The sequence below is a fragment of the Nycticebus coucang genome, chromosome 8 (assembly GCF_027406575.1).
Source record: "Nycticebus coucang isolate mNycCou1 chromosome 8, mNycCou1.pri, whole genome shotgun sequence".
Taxonomy (NCBI): domain Eukaryota; kingdom Metazoa; phylum Chordata; class Mammalia; order Primates; family Lorisidae; genus Nycticebus; species Nycticebus coucang.
The window spans coordinates 8,612,923-8,632,332 of NC_069787.1; the positions used below are offsets into that span (position 1 = coordinate 8,612,923).

Sequence of the window (19,410 nt, forward strand, 5' to 3'; positions counted from 1 at the left end):
AGAACAGCTTCTCCCTAAGAACTTACCTCTGTCCAGAGGGGTGTAGACACCTCACCTCTAAGAAGAGCAGAAATACACAAGTGGAGGGGCTATTCCACTTGTCTTAATAGCCTTAGTCTTAGGTCCAAGCATGGAACATGGTGGGTGTTCAGTAAAGACCTATGGAATGTACGAAAGGACCCAATTTTCCAAAGTTTGCACTTATCAGCAGAAAGTATCTGTGTCTGTTCTTTAGTGTTTGATTTTCTTCCCCATCCCACAGGAAAATCTCTTGGGCCTGAGGTAGCCCTTGACTTTACTTCCAAAGCTCTCCTCTCCTTCTGTTTTTTGTTTGTGATGTCTGATAGAGTCAGGCTGCAGAATTGCACTTGGCCAGCAGGAGTCACTAGCACACACTGCAGCCTGCAAAGTCTACTGGGTAAATTAATTCCTGATGGTATTAATTCTGTAGGCACAAGAATCTGCAAATCAGCTTCCCTGGGAATGAGTGAGACCCACATTTCTGGGACCCAGCCTGTTCCTGTCTTCCACCTGCAGCTATGTAACACAATATTCTTTCAGGCATGAGGAAGGACAGTGGCGGGGGCAACCAAGGGACTGCACCAATCTCTGTGGCTCTGTGAAGTTATGAAGAACTCTGTGGATCATAGAAGATATTCTGAATTCCAGAACTCTGTGGGATACTTTCCCTGTGAGCGGATACCACCACTTTGGAGAATATAAGAGGCTGACAGGTTATGTAGAACTGAGATCAGGGATTTTAAGCAAAAAAGTTGACCAGACAGGAATGAGTAGACAGTGCAGAAAATGATCTTACTGTACAATGGGTTAGCAAGATGAACCACACACAGGGGTCTCAAGTTGCCCTTTGGAAATCTCAGACACAAATTTAAAGATTTTTGTTTAACTTCTGAGCCATACCACAAACACTTTTTGGCACTGTCCATTTAGTACCCTGTTTTCCCGAAAATAAGACAGTGTCTTATTTTAAGGTGTGCTCCCAAAGATGCGCTAGGTCTTATTTTCAGGGGACGTCTTATCTTTCCTGTAAGTAGGTCTTATTTTCGGAGGATGTCTTATTTTCGGGGAAACCGGGTATACTAATAATTAGTATGAATACATGAATGGTAATTCATGCTCCGAGATCACAGGAACCTCACGATCACCCTGCAGCAGAAGTGAGAGCTGTTATCCTGAGGCCGGCAAGGGAAGATCCAGGAGCCGGAAGCAGAGCGGTGTACGTAAATCCTCATCTCTTTCCACTCTCCCTGCCTGCCTCAGACATAAGGGTCTGCCTACTAGGACAGGCATGTGAACTTTGTGGCAGCTATTTCTGCCACTTCGAGGTGGCTGTTGCTTTCTTTGGACCTTACAGCCTGAGAAACAGTAAGGCATAGTGATCAAGAGGCAGAGCTTAGGGATGAGACAGACCTGAGCTCTCTTTCTGCTCCTGTTATTGACTAGCTGTGTGGCTGCAGGAAAATTGCTTGACTTCTCTGTGCCTTGATTTCCTCTACTTGTAAAGTGGGGGAGGTAATAAACAAATAAAGCAATAATAAGTAGAATGGAAAAGTATCTACAGAGTTGGAGGATTAAAGAGGTAACTTTTATAAAGCATCTAGCATGTACTAGGCACATGGTAGTGACCATGTGAACTGAATGAAGTGTGGGCCCCTGAAACTGCTTTTTAATTTGTTCCCAACTGGTAATACGGAGTCAAGACTGCAGCTTCCAAATTTGGAACTGAGGTGGTTTTTCAGGCGTTTCATAGAGGTAAAAAAAAACAGAAAGAAAAACCCAATAAACAGCACCCTGCCGGGGACAGCCACACGATAGTTTGTTCATTTCTTTAATTTTTAAAAATGAGTAAAAGCAGACAATCTTGTGCCCTTGGAATACCCAATAATCTTTTTCATTTTTAATAATACTGTAAATATCTCAGAAAGGATGTTTTGTTTCTAATGAATATCAAAAAGTCATCACAATGATGTGTTCCCCTGCCCCCACGGTGCCCTCCCTACCCCCCGAGTTGCCCAAATACTAGTAGGAAATTACAAAAAAAAAAAAAAAAACAAAAACAACAATCAGCCTTCCACCCTGCCCCATGAGTAGGGTTAAGTGAGTCAACTGTTAAGTGCCACGTGGTCAGTGACACAGACTGCAGGGATCTCTGAGTCCAAAAGAGCTGGTGGTGGAAAGCCGGCAGCAGCAGTGATGGAAACGTGGGATGCGGGGACGCTGGACAATCCCTTCCTCTTGGGACTTGCTGCAGGACAACAGATGGGGGCAAACACAAGCAGGGGCCCGGCTCAGCCCAGACAGCTCAGGAGATGAGAGGGGGACGTGGCCTGTCAGAGGCTAGGCAGCTGGGAGCTGTGTACACAGAGTGGGGAAGAGGCCTGGGCCGGGTGTCCCTCTCTGCCCAAAGGACACTCAGCAGCCCTTTTAGCAAACTTCATATGGGGGCTAGCCAAAGTAGACACAGTTTAGAAACTTGTGGAGCAAGTTTCCACGGGAGTCCCCTGCCTTGGGTTAGAAGCTCATGTTTCCATCAAATAAAATTGGGACCATGAAGAAAAATGAAAAAAGAATGCACCTTTCCCAACCCAACAGAGAGCTCAGAAACCGAAGCAGAGGCTTGATGTAAAGTCCAATTAGAAGAGAAGAGAGGTATCAGCAAGGTGGGAGGGGGTGACACCAGCCCCCGCTGCAGACTCCATACACCCACTTCTTCCTCCAGCAAGAGTGGGGGCTTCTAATCCCCCCTCCCACCATGATAGAAGCAGGTGGGATGATGGCTCCTGAACAAAGGATACAGATGGGTAGAGAACTGAGAAGCAGGATGGTGGGGATGACGAGGGGACAGCAGGAGAGAGAAGCGGTGGCCAGGGACAGGGAAGGGCCTTGGGAGGACACCAGGCATCAGGCCCCACTGTAGCTCCCTGGAGGAAGGTCTTGACACACAGATCCCGGCCAGGCAGCTGCAAGAACAGATAGCTGCCTCCTGACGCAGAAAATCAGAGACAGCACTGGGGTAACAGTACAGGACCGGGAGGGGAGGGCAGGCCAGACGGAAGGAGCCCTGGCCATGAGGGCCAAGGACCTGCTGGTCATCAGTGGGCAGGGCTTCACCCAGGTAAGCTAAAACTAGAGTTTTGGGGGCAAACACACATCCCTACCACTTCATTTCCATGATAATCTCTATTTTAAATAAGCAGGTGGACAGGGGAGGGAGGAGGACTGAGATTATTGCCTGCAAGTCTCCAGAAGGGATCATTGAAGGCAGGTCTTTGAGCCAGAGAGATCTGTAAAGAGAATCCGAAAGGATCACCCAATTTGGGAGATGAGGAAACTGAGGCACAGAAAGAAGAAGGGAATACCCAAGGTCTCTTAGTAGGATCTGGGCAGAGAGAAGGGTTTGACTCAGGGATTCTGGGCTTGACAGGACCCTTTCTCCTCTGCCCCACAGCCTTGACCTTGCTGTCTGCAAACCCACTGCCCTCTGCAAAGAGAAGGTTTAGAGAAAACTTTCCCTGGCGCACAGAGGGGTGGCTGCCCAGGTCAGAGACAGGGACATGTTATGGTCATTTAGAAGGCTGACAGAGGAGGGAAGGCATGGCTCCCCAACTCACCTGCCCACAATCCAAGTATAAAAGTTTTACAATACTATACACTTTTGCCTATCCCCTAGAAAACATTGATTAAAACTGCCCTAGAACGAGAAAATTTTGCTAGACGCTGTACAGTAGTATCTCTTCGCAGTGGTTACTTCCATGATGACCGGGGCGAGGACAGGAATGAAAGAGACTTTATACCAGAGTGTACAATGGCCACCTGCAAATTAACGTGTTAATAAATCATGTGCAAAATGAGCAAGCCCTACCATTAGGTGAAGTATGTGTTTCAGATATTCATTTACACACACAGGGGGAGAGAGGAAGGAGAGGAACCCAAGGTGGCAGCCGGCCGCTCAGAAGCGCGTCTCCTTCTCTGTGATGGTGGCGATGGCCCCGTCGCCCTTGAGTTTGGCGTCACAGTCATTAACCATCACCGTCCGTGGGCCTGCCCCAAGCTTGCCCCGCATTTTAAGTTCAGCGCTGGGGATCGTCAACTTCCGGAATTTCTAGATGGTTGGAGAGAAAAAATGTCTGCAATAGGCTTCCAGGGTGCTGGAGTTTGCCTCGGCCTCTCCCAAGTGCACGAGGGGGCAGCCTTGGCCTTGTGGGATCATCGGATGAGGTCTGGGGCCCAGCCCTGCCACTTACTGCCCCGTGCTAGATGATGAAGGACTTCCAGGGTCTCACATTCTACCTCTGAAAGATGGAGACAGGGAAGGTCCCTGCTCTGGGCATTAGGTGAGGAGTTAGGACGTGGCGTGTGGGAGACCCTAACCTCACACTTGGCTCACAGGAAGCACCGGGACCCAGAGCTATCATCAGGGCCCATGTCTGCATCCCAGTCTCTCTGCTGAACACTGAGAAGCCAGGGTTTGAATCGCTGCTTGGCTGCTCACCAGAAAGTCACCTGAGCTGTGAGCTGCACTGTCCTCACCTGTGTAATGGGACCACAGCACCTGCCTGGAAGGGCCATGGTGAGGTGAGCAGTAAGGCGCCTCTAGGGCTATTTATAGAAACACTGCTGGATAAACGGGCCTTTTCCATAAGAGGGAAGAAGCCACCATGCCAGGGTGGTGGGTGGCACATGCGGTGCGCTCCTCAGGCTGCTCAAAGACCGAGCATTAGCACTCAACCCAATGCGCAGTCTCAAGCCACACCGAGCGGGGGGCCAGGGTGTCGCCCGCACTCCCAGACTTCTGCTCCATGCTTCTGCCGCCCTGCCCCGCTTCTCAGACCAAGTGGGGCCCCGTACCTCGCTCTACCTGAACTCCCCAGGGTCCCCCGGGGAGAAGACTCTGGGTCCAGATCTGGGAGGTCCCCTCTGGCCATAAACCCTTAACCAGGGAGGGCTGCAAAGACTTTGGGGAGGCTTGTTTTTCATGATCACGGTTCTGCTTTCTGCTTTCTGCTTTCTCTTTAGGGTTCCGCCTTACCTAATAGGCTGAATTTAGGTCTGTCTTCCCTCTTCTCATTCATGAGAGGGAACCACTTTCAACTCTCCTTGGAAGGGCTCTTAAAGCTTTTTGTTTAAAAAAAAAAAAAGGCTGAATTTCCACTGAATCCTGAGCAGGTAGGATTCATTGGGAAATTCCCCTGTGCTGATCAATAGGCGCCTCCTTGTGTGCAGGCTCCGACACAGAGCAGGGGTTCGAGTCCCTCTCTGACCTTCTGTCTTCTCATCTGTGAAAGCAGGGTAACCATGGTGACTGCCTTTAAGGTTCTCGTGAGGCTCGGGCTAGGCGACTCAGCACAGCTCTAGTATGTGATCTCCTGTTAGTAGGACACGGCCCACAGCAATTCTCTGAGGCAGGTACTCCTGGCCCCGCGTTTCCCTCCAGATGCTTCCTGTCTGTCAGAACCTTTGTGGGAACTGAGGCTTGTGGAGGTGAACAGCCTGGCACAAGGTCTTTTGGTAAGGAAGACCTGGAAACTGGCTGTGTCCTCCAAAGAGTCCGCTACCTGCATCAGCAGTGTGTGTGCTTAGGGAGACGGAGGGAGCTTAGGAAAAGAGCCCCTCCCCTGCCCCACACGCCAGGTCGCAGGTCACCCCTAGAGGACTCACCAGGAGACACACAGGCATTTCTTAATACCAAAAAGCCACCTGGAAGTTCAGACAGGGGTCTTCCGGGTTAAAGGCCCCTGGTCAGCTCCCCACTGGACATGCTTTGCCTGAGATCAGAACTAACCAGCTGCCCTTGACCGACATTCCCTGCAGACACCAGGGAGCCTGACTTGCTCTGGGGCGGGCTGGAAGAAAGATCTCCTTTCTTAGCTTGCTGCTTCTGGCCAGATGTGCCTCAGTGGGCTGGGTGTGGCTCACTCTGAGCTGGACCGTGCATTCTGGTTGTCTGCACACCCCATTCCCATCTCCCACAAGAGAGTGCAGTTTAGCAGAGGACACTAAGGCAGTGAGGCTCTCAGGATAAGACCACAGACTCCAGAGTCTCTGCTTCATCATTCAGAGGCTGTGTGCCCCTGAGCAAGTTGATTGAATTCTCTGTGCTTCAGTTTCCTCATCTGTGGATTACTATGAGGATTAAATGACTCAGTACTTATAAGCTACTTAGAACAGTGTCTGGCACACAGCAAATACTCTGCTGAAACCCACTCAAACCATCTGACTGTAGAAAGATGGCGGTGCTCTAGGTGCGCCTAGGTTAACATCCAGGCTGCTAGTAAGAGACCACACACTGTATGATTTCATTGGTAGGAAATGTCCACAACAGGCAAATCCTTGGAAACAGAGAGATTAGTGGCTGTCTGGAAAACAGAGGTTAACTATGAGTGGGCCTTGGGGATCTTATCTGGGTGATAAGTACATTCTAAAGCTGACTTATGGTGATGACTGCACTGTGTGGAAAATTACAAAAAATTATTTAATTGTAAACATGAAATGGGTAGATTTTATGTTATTTAAAACAAACTTTGATTAAATTATTTGAAAAAGTTTGGTCTTCTAACTTTTGGCTGTATGATCTTTGGCAAGTGACTTTATTTTTCTGAGCTTCAGTTTCCCTCACCCATTAAATGCAAAAAATGAGGCCTATTAGCCTGGTTTGCTTGGAGGACTGCAGGAGACACAGCGTAGAGAGCCCGTCACAGTGATGACTCAGGACTGGTGCTCCCCAGATGTCAGAATGACCAGGACTGGCGGAACAGTGAGGGCCCTGGCCTGCTTTCCCTATGTAAATTCACTGACTTCTCCCAGCCTCCCATTTTACAGATAGGAAGACTGAGGTTAAGCTCCTAGAAAGTGGCTGGACCCCAAAGCCTCTTGGAGACACCTCCAGCACAGCCCCAGTGATAAACGCCGAGCAGGGAGCAGCTTGTCATGTCTTCCCTGCCAGGCAGGTGGGGGGACATTTCCATCAGGCCAGATGAGGAAGCGGAGACCTGGGACAGGCCCACACCACCAGCCCACTGGGCAGAGCCGGCCGGTCCTCTCCACTGTCTCACCTCAGGCAGAGTCCCCTCTGTCTTCCACACCTTGATGAGGATCCAGAACGGGATGCAGAGCATGGAGGACATGGCCATGAGCCAGCCGATGCCGTAGCCCCAGGCCGGGTAGGTGTACACGTTGTTGTACTTGAGCGGCTTGTACTTGACCAGGAAGAAGATGAAGATGCCCTGCGGAGAGATGGAAGGGAAGTCCCCAGGGATGGGCCCAGTATCCAGGGATGGGACTGTCGGAGTCAGCAGGGCAAAAGGTCACCCTGTTGGACAGCCTCAGGGAGGCAAGGCCTGGCTGTGGGGCCACAGCAAGTTGGAGGCAAAACCACCCAGAGTCCCACAGCTGAGACACCCAGGCAGCTGACCTCGGGCCCCAGACTTCCCCGGTCCTGGAGCCCAGTGACAATGGCCAGCAGCCACCCATGTCTTTGATGTGACCCCAGAACCGGCTGCTTCCTGCCCCTACGCTGCTACCCCATCTTCTTCATTTAGGAATGTTTACATTTTCTAGTTGCTTCTCAGGACTGGTTTCACAGCTGCCTCTCAGAACTAGGATAGTCTGTGGAGAGGTTCTGAGATCCTTCAAGCTATCTCAAGGGCCTACCAGTGGGTAAAGAGCAATGGGCGTTTTGGTTTTGTTTTTTAATTTAAATGTGTACTTACAAAGGTTCCTCTGTAGTCTGGTCTCTCAGGCAGAGTGTGCCCCCCATGTCACCCTCGGCTCTGCTGTCTTCACAGTTAACAACAAATCAAAATGTTCCCACCTGCAGAATTCTCATTCTTGCCCGGGGCAGATCCCGGTGATCAGTTTGTACTTAATAGAATCTGAGGCTCTGAGAAAGGCAGTGACTTGCTCATGGTCACACAGCAAACTGGTGGCAGGGCTGGGATCCCAGGGAGGCTCCGTCCTTACTAGGCCCACACCTGTCCCCATGGCTCTGGTTTTGCAGGGACCCCTGGGGACATCAGCCTCCTTCCTCACTTCCAGCCACAGGTGGGCTGGGAGCTGTGGAGTGGAAAAGTGGCTGGAGAGACAACTGGAGGTGGCTCCTTACCGCACAGATCCCAGGGGTCACGACCTTCCAGCACCACTTAATGAGTGACAACGGCCGGTAGCCAATCATGTCTTCGATGTTATCGTAGAACCGGTTGCTCCCTGTCCAGAGTAAAGCAGATGGGTGCACACACGCCCCAGAGCATTTCTGTATGTGACTCACAAGAAAGTCTAAGAGCGTTTGCTTTCCCCAGGCTCAGACAGAAAAACTGAGGCAGGGACCTTATTTACGGCTTAAAAAACTGCCAAGTTGTTACATATGTGAGGTTTCAGGAAAAAACTGCAGTAGAAGGGAGTCTGGCCCAATACTGGGGAGGATGCTCCTGGCCCTGGGCAGTTAGGCCCAGGAAGTGAAGAGGAGTTTGGGGGAGGAAGGCAGTGGGTAACCCCTTGGAGAGGCAAGGTGTGGGGGCTGGTCTGCAGGGATGGGGGCTTGGCAGCTGTAAAAGAGCAGAGTAGCCTGCAGGAGCTGCTCCCAAGCTGTATGGGGGGAAGGAGCACCCATCACAGAGCCCAGCAACCCTCACCCACGCGCTGGGTGTAGAGGACTGGAGGGCCAGGGGGCGGTGTCTATGGAGGGTCAGGCACCATGCTGGCCACTTTGCCTACATTGCCTCCTGCTTGGAGACATGGTGTTGACAAGTTCATTTTACAGCGGGGGGTGGGGGGGTGGGGGATGGGGCTGAGCCCAAGGTCACATTGCCCAGAGGCACCCCCACGCCCACCCCGTGCTGTGCTGTGGGTATATAAAAGCAGGTCTCCATAGAGTGGGAAGAGCCAAGGAGTCCTTGAACAGAGAGGCCACAGAGACCTAGAGCCTGCGGAAGTCCCGGATGCTGGTGTTGTCAGCACCAGGTGGGCAGCTGGGGTGTGGGTGGGCTCGGCCCCTACTCACCGTACACCCAGCCGATGCAGACACACTCGAAGATGGCCACAAAGAGAAGGCACATCCCGCTGGCGGCGTAGGAGTCAAAGAGCTGGAAGATGTACATGCCGCCCTGCGGGTGGCAGGACAGATGTGTGGACACAGGAGAGTGGGTCAGCCCACTGGCCTCGGGGAGGGCCCCTCGCCTCCCATCAGCCAGGAGTCCGCTTGCTTCTCTGTGGTCTCAACGTTGCGTCCTCCCATCTGGGCACCCCACTAAGGCCCCATTCTCTGGGGGCTGCTAGAATTCTAGATGGTTTGCTTTATCTCAGCCCCTCGCAGCCCAATGCCCCAGGGCCACAGACTACCCAAAAAACCTGAGACTTGAGGTTAGGGAAGCTCAGAACCTCTCCCTGGATGGCTGTAGCAGCCTCCTGACTGGCTTTTGAACGTACAAATGCAGCCATGTCACCCCATAGTTTAGAGTGACCCTTAGGCTCCCTCCAGCCTGCCATTCCGGGCCACTGCCCTCTTCCCTCACCACCCCGCCCACAGCCACCCTGGATATGCTCCCGCCTGGATAGACCATGGGACAGTCTCACCTCTGGGCCTTTGCACATACTGTTCCCTTTCACTAGGTATGCTCCTTCCAAGCTCAGATCATATGTCACCTCCTCCAAGAAGCCCTCCCTGACAGCCTCGTTCTTTCTTTGGTCCACTAAAGCATACTTATGGACACCAACAGTTAAAAAATAAAAATGCTATCTGCTGGTCTGTTGGCTCTGGGCTCCCGCTGACTAGGCCCCACACGCTGGCCCTTTGTACACAGCAGGTCCCTGAATTGTGTGGAGTTTGAGCTCCAAGGAGGAGGAACTCTGAGCAGCTTGTCCACAGCAGGGTCTCAGTGTCTGGCCCCGGACATAGGAATACATGGCCCATCTTGTGGGTGAAGGAACACTGTGGGCCAGTTCTGCAGTGCACAGATCCATGATGATTAAGCTCAGTGACGTCCTGGGAGGTCTGAGCTCAGCTGGCCAAGATGATCAGAGAGGTTCACTAGGAGGGTCCAGGTGAGGAGAGGAGGGAGTCCAGCTACAAATTCAGGGAGAGTTGGGATGTGTAAAGAAGATATTTCTCATACATGGAGGGTCCTTAGGGTGTACAATGGAACATGGGAAATGCAAATGTAAATCAGCAAGGAACGACCAGGTGGAGGTTTGAATGTCAGGAGAGCAGGTTAAGGGGCCAGAACAAAGCCTGGACAGCCTGTGTGGCTGCCACGGGCCAGACTTGGAATGGAGCCTCCCCTCTGGGCTCCCACAGCCCCCTGTGCCGCGGTCCAGCATGCGCCGACCACACACCCAGGACTGTTTGTTCCTTCATCTCTTCAACTAGACTGGGGAAACATCTCAACCCTCACAGGGCCAGACAGGTGATACAAATGAGGAGGAAGGGATGGTGTGACGCCAGGCAGTGGCGGAAACTGTGGCTAACTGGATAGCGCAGGCCCCACTTGGCCAAACAACTCTGGTCAATGGTTGTTGGAGGGGATGAAGCTCTGAACCTCCAAGGCCAGATCTGCAGATTTTCTGGAAGACACCAATCCAGATTTTCTCTTTTAATTGTTGACAACTTTAGAAAAAAAAAAGGGTGGCGCCTGTGGCTCAAAGGAGTAGGGCACTGGCCCCATATGCCAGAGGTGGTGGGTTCAAACCCAGCCCTGGCCAAAAACTGCAAAAAAACAAAAACAAACAAACAAAAAACCACGGTGGGGGCAAAACCAAAACGGATCTCTGGGCAGTGTCTGGTCGGGGGCCTCCAGTCTGTTGAGGGCGACGGTGGCTGTTCAATTCTGCAGGATCAGGAGCAGGTCTGAGGCTCCACTGTGATGAGGTCTGGGTGTTGCTGTCTGAGATACAACCTAAGACTCCCCCACAGCCATCACTCTCCTTCCGTGAACATCATACATCACAGGGTTCACCAAGGTCCAGGCTCTCTTTTAACTGCTTCTTGTCTTACTCCCGTGAGTTCTTCACAGAGCAATTACAAAGCAGATGCTGTTGTTACCCCCAGTCTTCATGTGGGGAGACTGAGGCATGGAGCAGTGACAACCCTGGCTGCAGGTCATGCGGCCCGGCCAGCCAAAGGCTAAGCATTGCACCCAGGTGGCCCGACTGCTCTTAACTACCTTCCACACGGCCTTGGTAGAAGATAAGAAATTTGTGGCCATTTTTCCCCCCTAGAGCAGAGTTTTAAATGAGTAAAAATGAGGGAGAAGTTTCTGCCAGCAATTACCATGCAGGCGAAGGCGACACGGCCCATTTGGCAATTCTAACTTCCCTGGTGCAACTGCTCGGTTATTTCTCCATGGAGGCGGAAGGTTGGAAGTAAAGCCCAGTGTGCGCCGATTAACAGTCTCAGGTGACTGCAGCACTGGCTTGCTAATGGCCCCAGAGGCCCTGAGGTGGACAGATCCAAGGCCTCAGGCACAGAATGGACAGCTGAGACTCTGCAAGCTGAGGACACTAAGGAGCAAGCTGGGGACACAGGGGGGCAGGCAGAACAGCTGGCTCTCTACCTGCCTGCTCCAAGCCAGCAATGATGCCTGAGTGAGTGCTTGCTCTTCTAACCCCACCCCATCAGCCACTTTAAAGGCATGAGGTTAACCCCCTAATTTGTATCTGACAAAAGACTCTACATAATTAACCAGTGCTTAATGAAGGCCTGTTTATGGTAGCACCCAGCAGGCCCGCCTGGGGAGAGGTGAGGTGGAAGCTGGGAAGCACCACACCACTCATTGCTCCAGCACTGATGACCCCTCTCATTAATGTGACGAGCAGTGATAACACCAGGCACCCACTAAGCACCCACCTTACACCAGGCCCTGAGTTGGCTCTGAGGGCACGAAGCCCATCAAAGGCCAGCTCCTGTCCTCACAGACCTCAAGGCCTGCCGGGAGAGACAGGTGATTGGTGGATCATGGTCATCGCAAAGGTGAGAGGGGCAGAGCTGAGCCAGGAATGACGTGCTAGGGGCTGGAGGCATTAGTAAGGGCAGGCAAGCAGAGGAGGCTTCTGGGAGGAGGTGCCATTGGAAGTGGGAAGTGGGGGATGAGATGAATAGGTTCGACAAGGTGGCATCAGCCCAGATGCTTCCTAGGCTGGACTTAGTGTTACATCTGCCTCTTTTACGGATTCTGAGTTCCCTCATTTCTTTCCGCATTTCTTACAAAACCTCTTCTTGTGTCTAGGCAACAGGGTTTTTTTCTTTTTTTAATTCATTAATTGTTTGCATGTGAGGAGAAAAGATATTTAACCTCACCTTCCCAAGATACTTGCGGAAGTATTTATTGGACAGGATGGCTGCGGGAAGGGAGAGAAGCATGGCTTTATCAGACAGTCCTGACTTGGGGCCCATGGAGAACCCCTCCTGACCCACAGGCCTAGCAGGGACTAGAACAGGGGCACACAGAGGGCCAAGGCTGGAACACACAGCACCAAAAGGTGCCAACTACCATGAACGGAGCCTATTCTCAGAGAGGTCCAGAAAAGCCTGCTTTGAATATGAGACCAATGATAGGTAACTAAGTGCAGGGACTGCTAAAGACTCTGTCCCCTTCACCCAGAAGTTACTCTCAGGGGTCAGGTACTTGTGATTACCAGATGAACCTAGAATTTCCCTTGTGGTTCCGCTCCCCTTGTTACCAGCAACAGCGACCTTTAGCTGTGCATTTACACACGGAGATCGTGAGCTAAGGGCTTAAGGAGAACCTCCACTTGGTTTTCACGAGGACCCACTAGGAAGCAGGCTGAGTGGTAGAGAAGGTGCCGGACCTGCCCAGGATCCATGGCTGGTCACCCTCAGAGCTGGGAGCTGATGTCAGACACTGCTTCACCCTCATGCAGCACGGACCGCACCACTCACCTCTGTTAACATCACGAGGCCCAGAAAGTAGGAGACGATTGACAAGGCTAGGATGAGCAGCTCCCGCCGGTAGCCCCTCCGGAAGACCTCGGGATACATGTCCACCACAGCCGTCACCAGGCTCTCCACACACACAAACTGGATGGGGGACAACGAAGGTGTGAAACCCGAGGAAGGGGCTGTTCCAGGTGGTCCCGGGCAAGCGTAGCAGGCCTACACCCCGGCTTCTTCCCACCAGGCCTTATCTTCGCCCCTACACTCACTCCCATAGATGGAGGGGCTGAGAAGAGCAACATCAACCCCAGCATTGCTGAAGCCCCAGTGTGGCCATTTAACAGAGGGGGACACCAAGGCTCAGAGAGGGCAAGTACCTGCCTGTGCTCACTCAGCAAGGAAGTGGCTTGAACGGGGGTCTCCGGACTCTGAATCTAGTCCTCCTTCTCCTCACTTGTGTTCCTTTGTACTGGGCCCTGTTCTGGGGTCAGCAATTTAAATGACACCCAGCCCCTGCCCTTGAGAAAAGACTGGAATTTCTGTGAATGCTGTGGGAGCTCAGGGCTGGCCTGGTGACAGGCGCTGGTCAGGCTGTGTGGTCTCCAGGAATGTGGTGGTTCCATGCCCTTTGCTCTGGTGGCAAGCCAACAGCCAGCTCCTGTGCCACTGCTGTGAGTCGTTGGGCTCTGGCCAAACTGCAGCCAGCGCTGGCTGTGTCCAAGCCACTAGGCCCCTGCTCCCTGTGTGTTGAACTCCTACCCACCCATCAACACCCAGCCCAAACATCCTGACACACTCGCCACCCCCTCCTCTGGTTCTCCCACGACTGGAGACAGATCTCCGGCTTGAACCTTTCCCGGACCGTCCCTCCTTGCCCTCCAAAGAGAACGGCCCCTCCCTCTCTTCTAGGTCCTGAGACCACCCCCTCACCTTGTGAGTCCTTGCTTGTTTATATATGTATCTGTCTCCTTAAAGCAAGTGAGATCCTGGCAGAAAGGGGCGCACATCATTTCATGTATTTCCAGTGTCAAGCACAGGGCCCCTGGCCCAGAGGAAAGGCTCAGAACATGTCTGATAAATGAGTTAAGAGTGACACTAAGGATAGCAGCAAGCACATGCTTGCTGTGTGCCAGGCTCTGTCCTAGGCAGCTAACAGGTACTCATGTGTTCACCCTAATTTTGCAAATGAGGACACAGAACCATAGGGGAGTGAGCAACTTGCCCAAGGTCACACAGGTATTAAGTGGCAGAGCCTGGGTCTGTTCCGGAAGCTGGGCTTTAACCACCACACAGCACAGCCTCAAGACAGGGAGGAGGAGTAAAAGGTTCTTTCCCTGGGCACCACGTTGAAAGGCTTGTCCCTGGAGCCATTTCTTGACCCCAAATCCTTTCTGATTCACTTCTACCTCCTCGGGAAAGGCATTTCCATCCTCACTGTGCAGATGAAGGGAGGTAAGCACAGAGAGGCCGAGTGACTGCCCCAAAGTCACACATGGAACTGGGGCTCAAACCCAGCCCTGTCTGACTCCAAAGCCCAGGCGGCCCCTCTGCCGAGAAGGCTGGCTTTGCTTGTCCTTTCTCCCAGGCTGCAGGGAAGGAAGGGGATGGGACTCAAGGCAGGCTGATGACCCAAGAGGGAGACTGAAGAGGCATCAGCATGTGTGGGATAAAAGCAGACAGACCTGAGTGCACCTCCCAGCAAGTCACTCAGTGTCCCTGAGCCTCAGTGTCTCCCTCCATAAAATGGAGACAACAAAAGGGGTCTGCAGCCATGTGGTTACTGTGATGATGAATTGAGAAGGTGGCCCAGGCACACAGCAAATGCAGCATGTGCAGGGGTGGGCAGGGCAGCCATCTGGCCTCTGTGCCTGCTCAGGAGGTCTCAGCCCTGCCTCCCTCAGCCAAGCAGGTCTGCCCTGCACATCCCCCAGGCCTCTGCCCCAACAGCAACAATGAGAGAGCAGTGGGAGGATTATCAGCAGAAACACCAGTGATTGAGCGGCTTGGCTTAGCAGGCTCTGGGAAGCCATGCAGGGGAAGAAATTGGACTTGACTGGATTGACAGACATGCCAGCTGTGGGGTTCGCACAAGGTCAGGGGTAGGGGTGGCATCTCACCAGGCCAGCTTGGGCACTGTCTCACCATGTTACAGGCCTCAGGGGGCCTGCCTGCTTGGCCTGTGCCACCTTGTTAAAATGGGTCCTCTTGCTACCACAGTGCTGACTGGCCAGAGACCCCAGCCTGACAGCTGGGCTGGAAGAAGTGCTTTGGGGATGTAGGGAAACCAGCTGTGGTGACTAGCAGGGCCGGAGGTGGGTCTGGGACTGATGGGGGGATGGGGCCACTGGCAGAGGCCTGGAGTGTGCTCAGGATGGGTGGAGACATGGGGGAAACTGCTAGTTCTCACCCTGCACCCTCCAATGGGGAAGGAGGCTGCTGAGTGGGGGCAGAGCTGGTGCTACTGAGGGGTCAGTGGCTGCCTGGGGCCTGTCACAGTGGCCCCAGCACAGAGCTGGAGGAAGGGCAAGGAAGCGCTTTACTGTGCCTGAGTGACTTGGTTGGGACAGGGGCACATATGCTGTGGGCCCTTCATGACCATGCCCATAGCCCTCTCTCTCTGAGACCTGCTTCAGCGTTACCAGCTGGTGCTCACGTGCAGTGTAGCAGAATGGAAGTATTTGGCACATTTTCAAAACTGGAATTGGGAATTCTCACTAAGGAAAACAGTGTTTGGAAAGGCTTGGAGGGGCCAAGCAGATGAGTGGGGGGTCGCTGTGAAGCTCACCTTGTGGATGGGGTGGCTACTGGCTGGAAAGTGGGGAGTGATGGGGACGGTGCTCGGGACCCTGAAGCCGGAGCCACAGGCGGTGGCTTCGGGGTGGAGATTCACCCCTAAGAGCAGCATCTGTCCTCGCTGCCCTCCCAACCCGGCTACCCGGCTCCTCTGCCCCTTACCTGGCTGTCCAGGCCCAGGAAAATGAGCATCATGAAGAACAAGGTGGCCCACAGTGGGGACAGAGGCATCATGGTGACAGCCTTGGGGTACGCAATGAAGGCCAGGCCTGGGCCTGGAGGGAAGGAGAGAGAGAAAGCTGCTGGGTGGGGTCCAGTCCCTCATCCCATTGCTATTTTTAGCTAGCATTTACTGAGCGCCTTCTCTGTGCCACTCAAATCGCTTCCATCTCCCAGCCACCCTAGCGTTTGGTGCTATTCTGATGCCCATTTTTGTATGAAAGGCAAGCAAGGGTCTGAAAGATGAGGATTCAAACCCAAGTTGGTCCTTCCTCTGGACAGACCTGTCTCTATTGTTCTCATGAAAAGAGGGTGCAATTTCTTGTTAAAATGCAGATTCTTCAGACCATCCAGAAATTCTGATTTGGCTCCTCTAGCTAGAGTGAGGCAAGGTCTAGGCTCCCAGTGGCTCAGATGTAGGTAGTTAGGGGTCCAGGTTTGGAGAAATGCTATTCCTCCTCCTCTAGGTTTTTCTCTCATTTCCCAGGTCCTGCTTTGGCTGCTGCAAACAGAGGGCTTGGTAAGCCCTGTCCTCGGGATTGAACTTTATCAATGTTAGAGACACCTGATGGTCTAACCCTGCAGCACAGAGGTCAAGAACACGGGCTCTGTAGCCAAACCGTCTTGGGTTCAACCCTGGTTCTTTCATTATTTACTGTGATCTGTGTCTCTGTTTCCTAAGCTGAAAAAATGGGGATAATAAAGTCCTACCTAAAAAGGCCGTTCTCAGAATTCAGCAAGACGGTACAAAATATGGGAACCACTTAAAAAGATCAATGCTTAACAAACATTAGCTCTGATGATTTGTTTTTTAAAGAGCAGCCTTATTAGAGTATAATTTGCATACAATGCCCACGTTCAGTGTATAGTTCAATGGATTCTGAGAAAGTGTACATGCCCAGATAACCACACCGCGATCAAGTGTTGTCTGCATTTTACAGAGGGAGAAACTGAGCAAGATGCTGAACACTGCCTTCACGGCCTTGGCCTCGTCTGCAATCTTGCCATCTCCACGCTCCAAGTTCACCTTGGGCAACCATCAGTGTGACCTTTTTTTCACCTCAGATTAGTTTTGTCTATTTCACCTATTGACAGAACTAGAACAGCTAGGTCATAAACCCATCATGTTTAACTTTCTAAGAAATGCCACAAGAACATTCTTTCTAAAAAATGTCCCAAGTCGCTGTGCCATTCTACAGGTTTTTCCGGCAAGGTTTGAGATTTCTTGCAGCTCCACACCAGTGGCAACAGTCTATATTGTTAGTCTTTTAAATTGAGTCATTATGGTGGGTGTGAGATGTTGTATCATTATGGTTTCCATTTGCACTTCGATGACAACTCATAATGTTGAATATTTTCCTAAGTTCATTGTCCATTCGTCAATCTTCTTTTGTGAAGTGACAGCTTGAGTCCTTTGTCCACTTTTTAGGGGGCTGTTTTGTTTTCATTGGACAGTGAGAGTTCTTTCTATATTTGGGCTATAAATCCTTTATCGGAGGAATACTCCAAATACTTTCTCCCAGCCTGTGGCTTCCCTTTTCATTTTCTAACTGGTGTTTTGTGAAGAGAAGTTTAAAATGTTCTAATTGTTTGTTGCTAGCATATAAAGAAATACAATACATTTTGTTTACTGTCCTTTATCCTGTGACCGTACTAAGTTCACTTATACTTTTTTTTGCAGGTTCCTTAGCTTTTCTGACATGATCAATCATGTGGTTTATCGATAGACAGTTTTTATTCTTCCTTTCAGTCTTTTTTTTTTGAGACAGAGTCTCACTACGTCGCCCTCGGTAGAGTGCTGTGGTGTCACAGCTCATAGCAACCTCAAACTCTTGGGCTTAAGAGATTCTCTTGCCTCAGCCTCCCAAGTAGCTGGGACTACAGGCGCACACCCCCCATAACACCCAGCTGTCTTTTGTTGTTGTTGTTGTTTTAGTTGGCACGAGCTAGGTTCGAACCCACCAGCCTTGGTGTATGTGGCTGGCGCTCTAACCACTGAGATACAGGCACCACTCTTTCAGTCACCTTTTATTTTATTTACTTTACTGCACTCTCTAAAAATTCCAAGACCATATAGCAAAGATGTAGGATGAGTATAATACATCCTTGCTTTGCTTCTGATTTTAGGGTAATACATTCAATATTTAATAACTGGGAAACTAACATCAGTACAATACCATTAATTAAGCCACACACCTTTTTCACTTTCTACCAGTTTTCTCCATTTGACCTTCTGTTCCCATATTCAGTCCCGAACTCCGCGTTTCACTTAGCACTTGTACCTTCAGTCTTCCCCAGGCTCTGCCAGCTCCTGTTGTTCTTGTCTTTCACAAACCTGTCAGTTTTGATGAGCACTGGCCATTTTTTGCAGAAGAATGTCTCTCAGAGTGGGTTCGTCTGATGTTGTCTCATGATTTGACTGAGGCTATGCATTTAAAAAAAATTTTTTTTTTTTTTGCTAAAAAACCACATAAGTGATGTTGTGTCCTTCTCAGAGTATCGTATCAGGAGTACACATTCGTCTTATTACTGGTGATATTTACCTTGATGACTTAAGGTTAAGGTCATGATGGTGTCTGCCAGCTTTCTCCACTGTAAAGTTAATCTTTTTTTCTCTTTTTAATTGTTAAATATCTCAGAAGAGGAAATACATTGAGATCATGGAAAGATCCTGTTTTCTACCTACTGATTTTAAAATCCATTGTGGCTCCTGCCTGTGACCATTACTAAGTATTACACTGGTGTTTGCCTAATGGCAATTTGGTATTTCCCCCTTTTCTTCTACAGTTATTAATTAGAATTATTCTGTAAGGAATAGCTGTCTTTTTACCCCATTTATTTATTATTCAATTATTTATTTATATCAGTGTAGAATCCTAGCTATATATTCTATGGGTCATAATCCAATACTGTCACTGTTTTGCTGTTCAAATGGTTGCAGCTGTGGCCATCGGGAGTGCCTTTGGATTGATTCTTGTGTCTTTTGGGACATACCTCTGCCCTTTTTTTGAGTACATCCTTATTGTTTTTGGCACCACAAAAATATTCTAGCTTCGTCTTGTCCTGTCCTCGCACTGGGAGCAATTGCTTCTCTAAGGAGCCCTGGTTTCTTTCACTGGAGAAAGAATGTTGTTTAGAAACCAACATCTGTGCTCTAGCCGTGCTCATAACTACGGAGTATTACTACTTATAGACCCTCTCAGCACACAAAGCTAGGTAACAGATGTATATTTACCCTTGAACATGTGTACGCATATATTTCTATCTCTATATACATATGAAAACCATGACTTTTACTACAATATCCTGATACCTACAATTTCATTATAGTTCATTTAAGCATCTCCACTTTTCTGATTTATAACTTCTTCCTGGGAACGTGAAAAATCTGACTGTAATTTTCTATATCTACCTATTTGTTTAATCCTGATTTCCACATACAGTACTTGCAGAATTCCCAGCGCATACCTCCGTAGGAATTTGAGTACAGTCAT

The 19,410-nt window shown here is 50.7% G+C and overlaps 1 protein-coding gene across 1 annotated transcript in view; it reads right to left on the reverse strand.

The window, feature by feature from the left end:
* Nucleotides 1–1,837: 1,837 nt before the first annotated feature.
* SLC6A11 (solute carrier family 6 member 11) overlaps nucleotides 1,838–19,410 on the reverse strand; it is a 127,168-nt gene continuing 109,595 nt past the window's right edge. The window contains exons 9-14 of the mRNA XM_053599571.1: nucleotides 15,860–15,972; nucleotides 12,911–13,048; nucleotides 9,017–9,119; nucleotides 8,123–8,223; nucleotides 7,074–7,244; nucleotides 1,838–4,123 (exon numbers count right to left, since the gene is read on the reverse strand). Coding sequence (XP_053455546.1) covers nucleotides 3,971–4,123; nucleotides 7,074–7,244; nucleotides 8,123–8,223; nucleotides 9,017–9,119; nucleotides 12,911–13,048; nucleotides 15,860–15,972 — 779 coding nt within the window. The 3' untranslated portion in view covers nucleotides 1,838–3,970. The remainder of the gene's footprint in view (nucleotides 4,124–7,073; nucleotides 7,245–8,122; nucleotides 8,224–9,016; nucleotides 9,120–12,910; nucleotides 13,049–15,859; nucleotides 15,973–19,410) is intronic.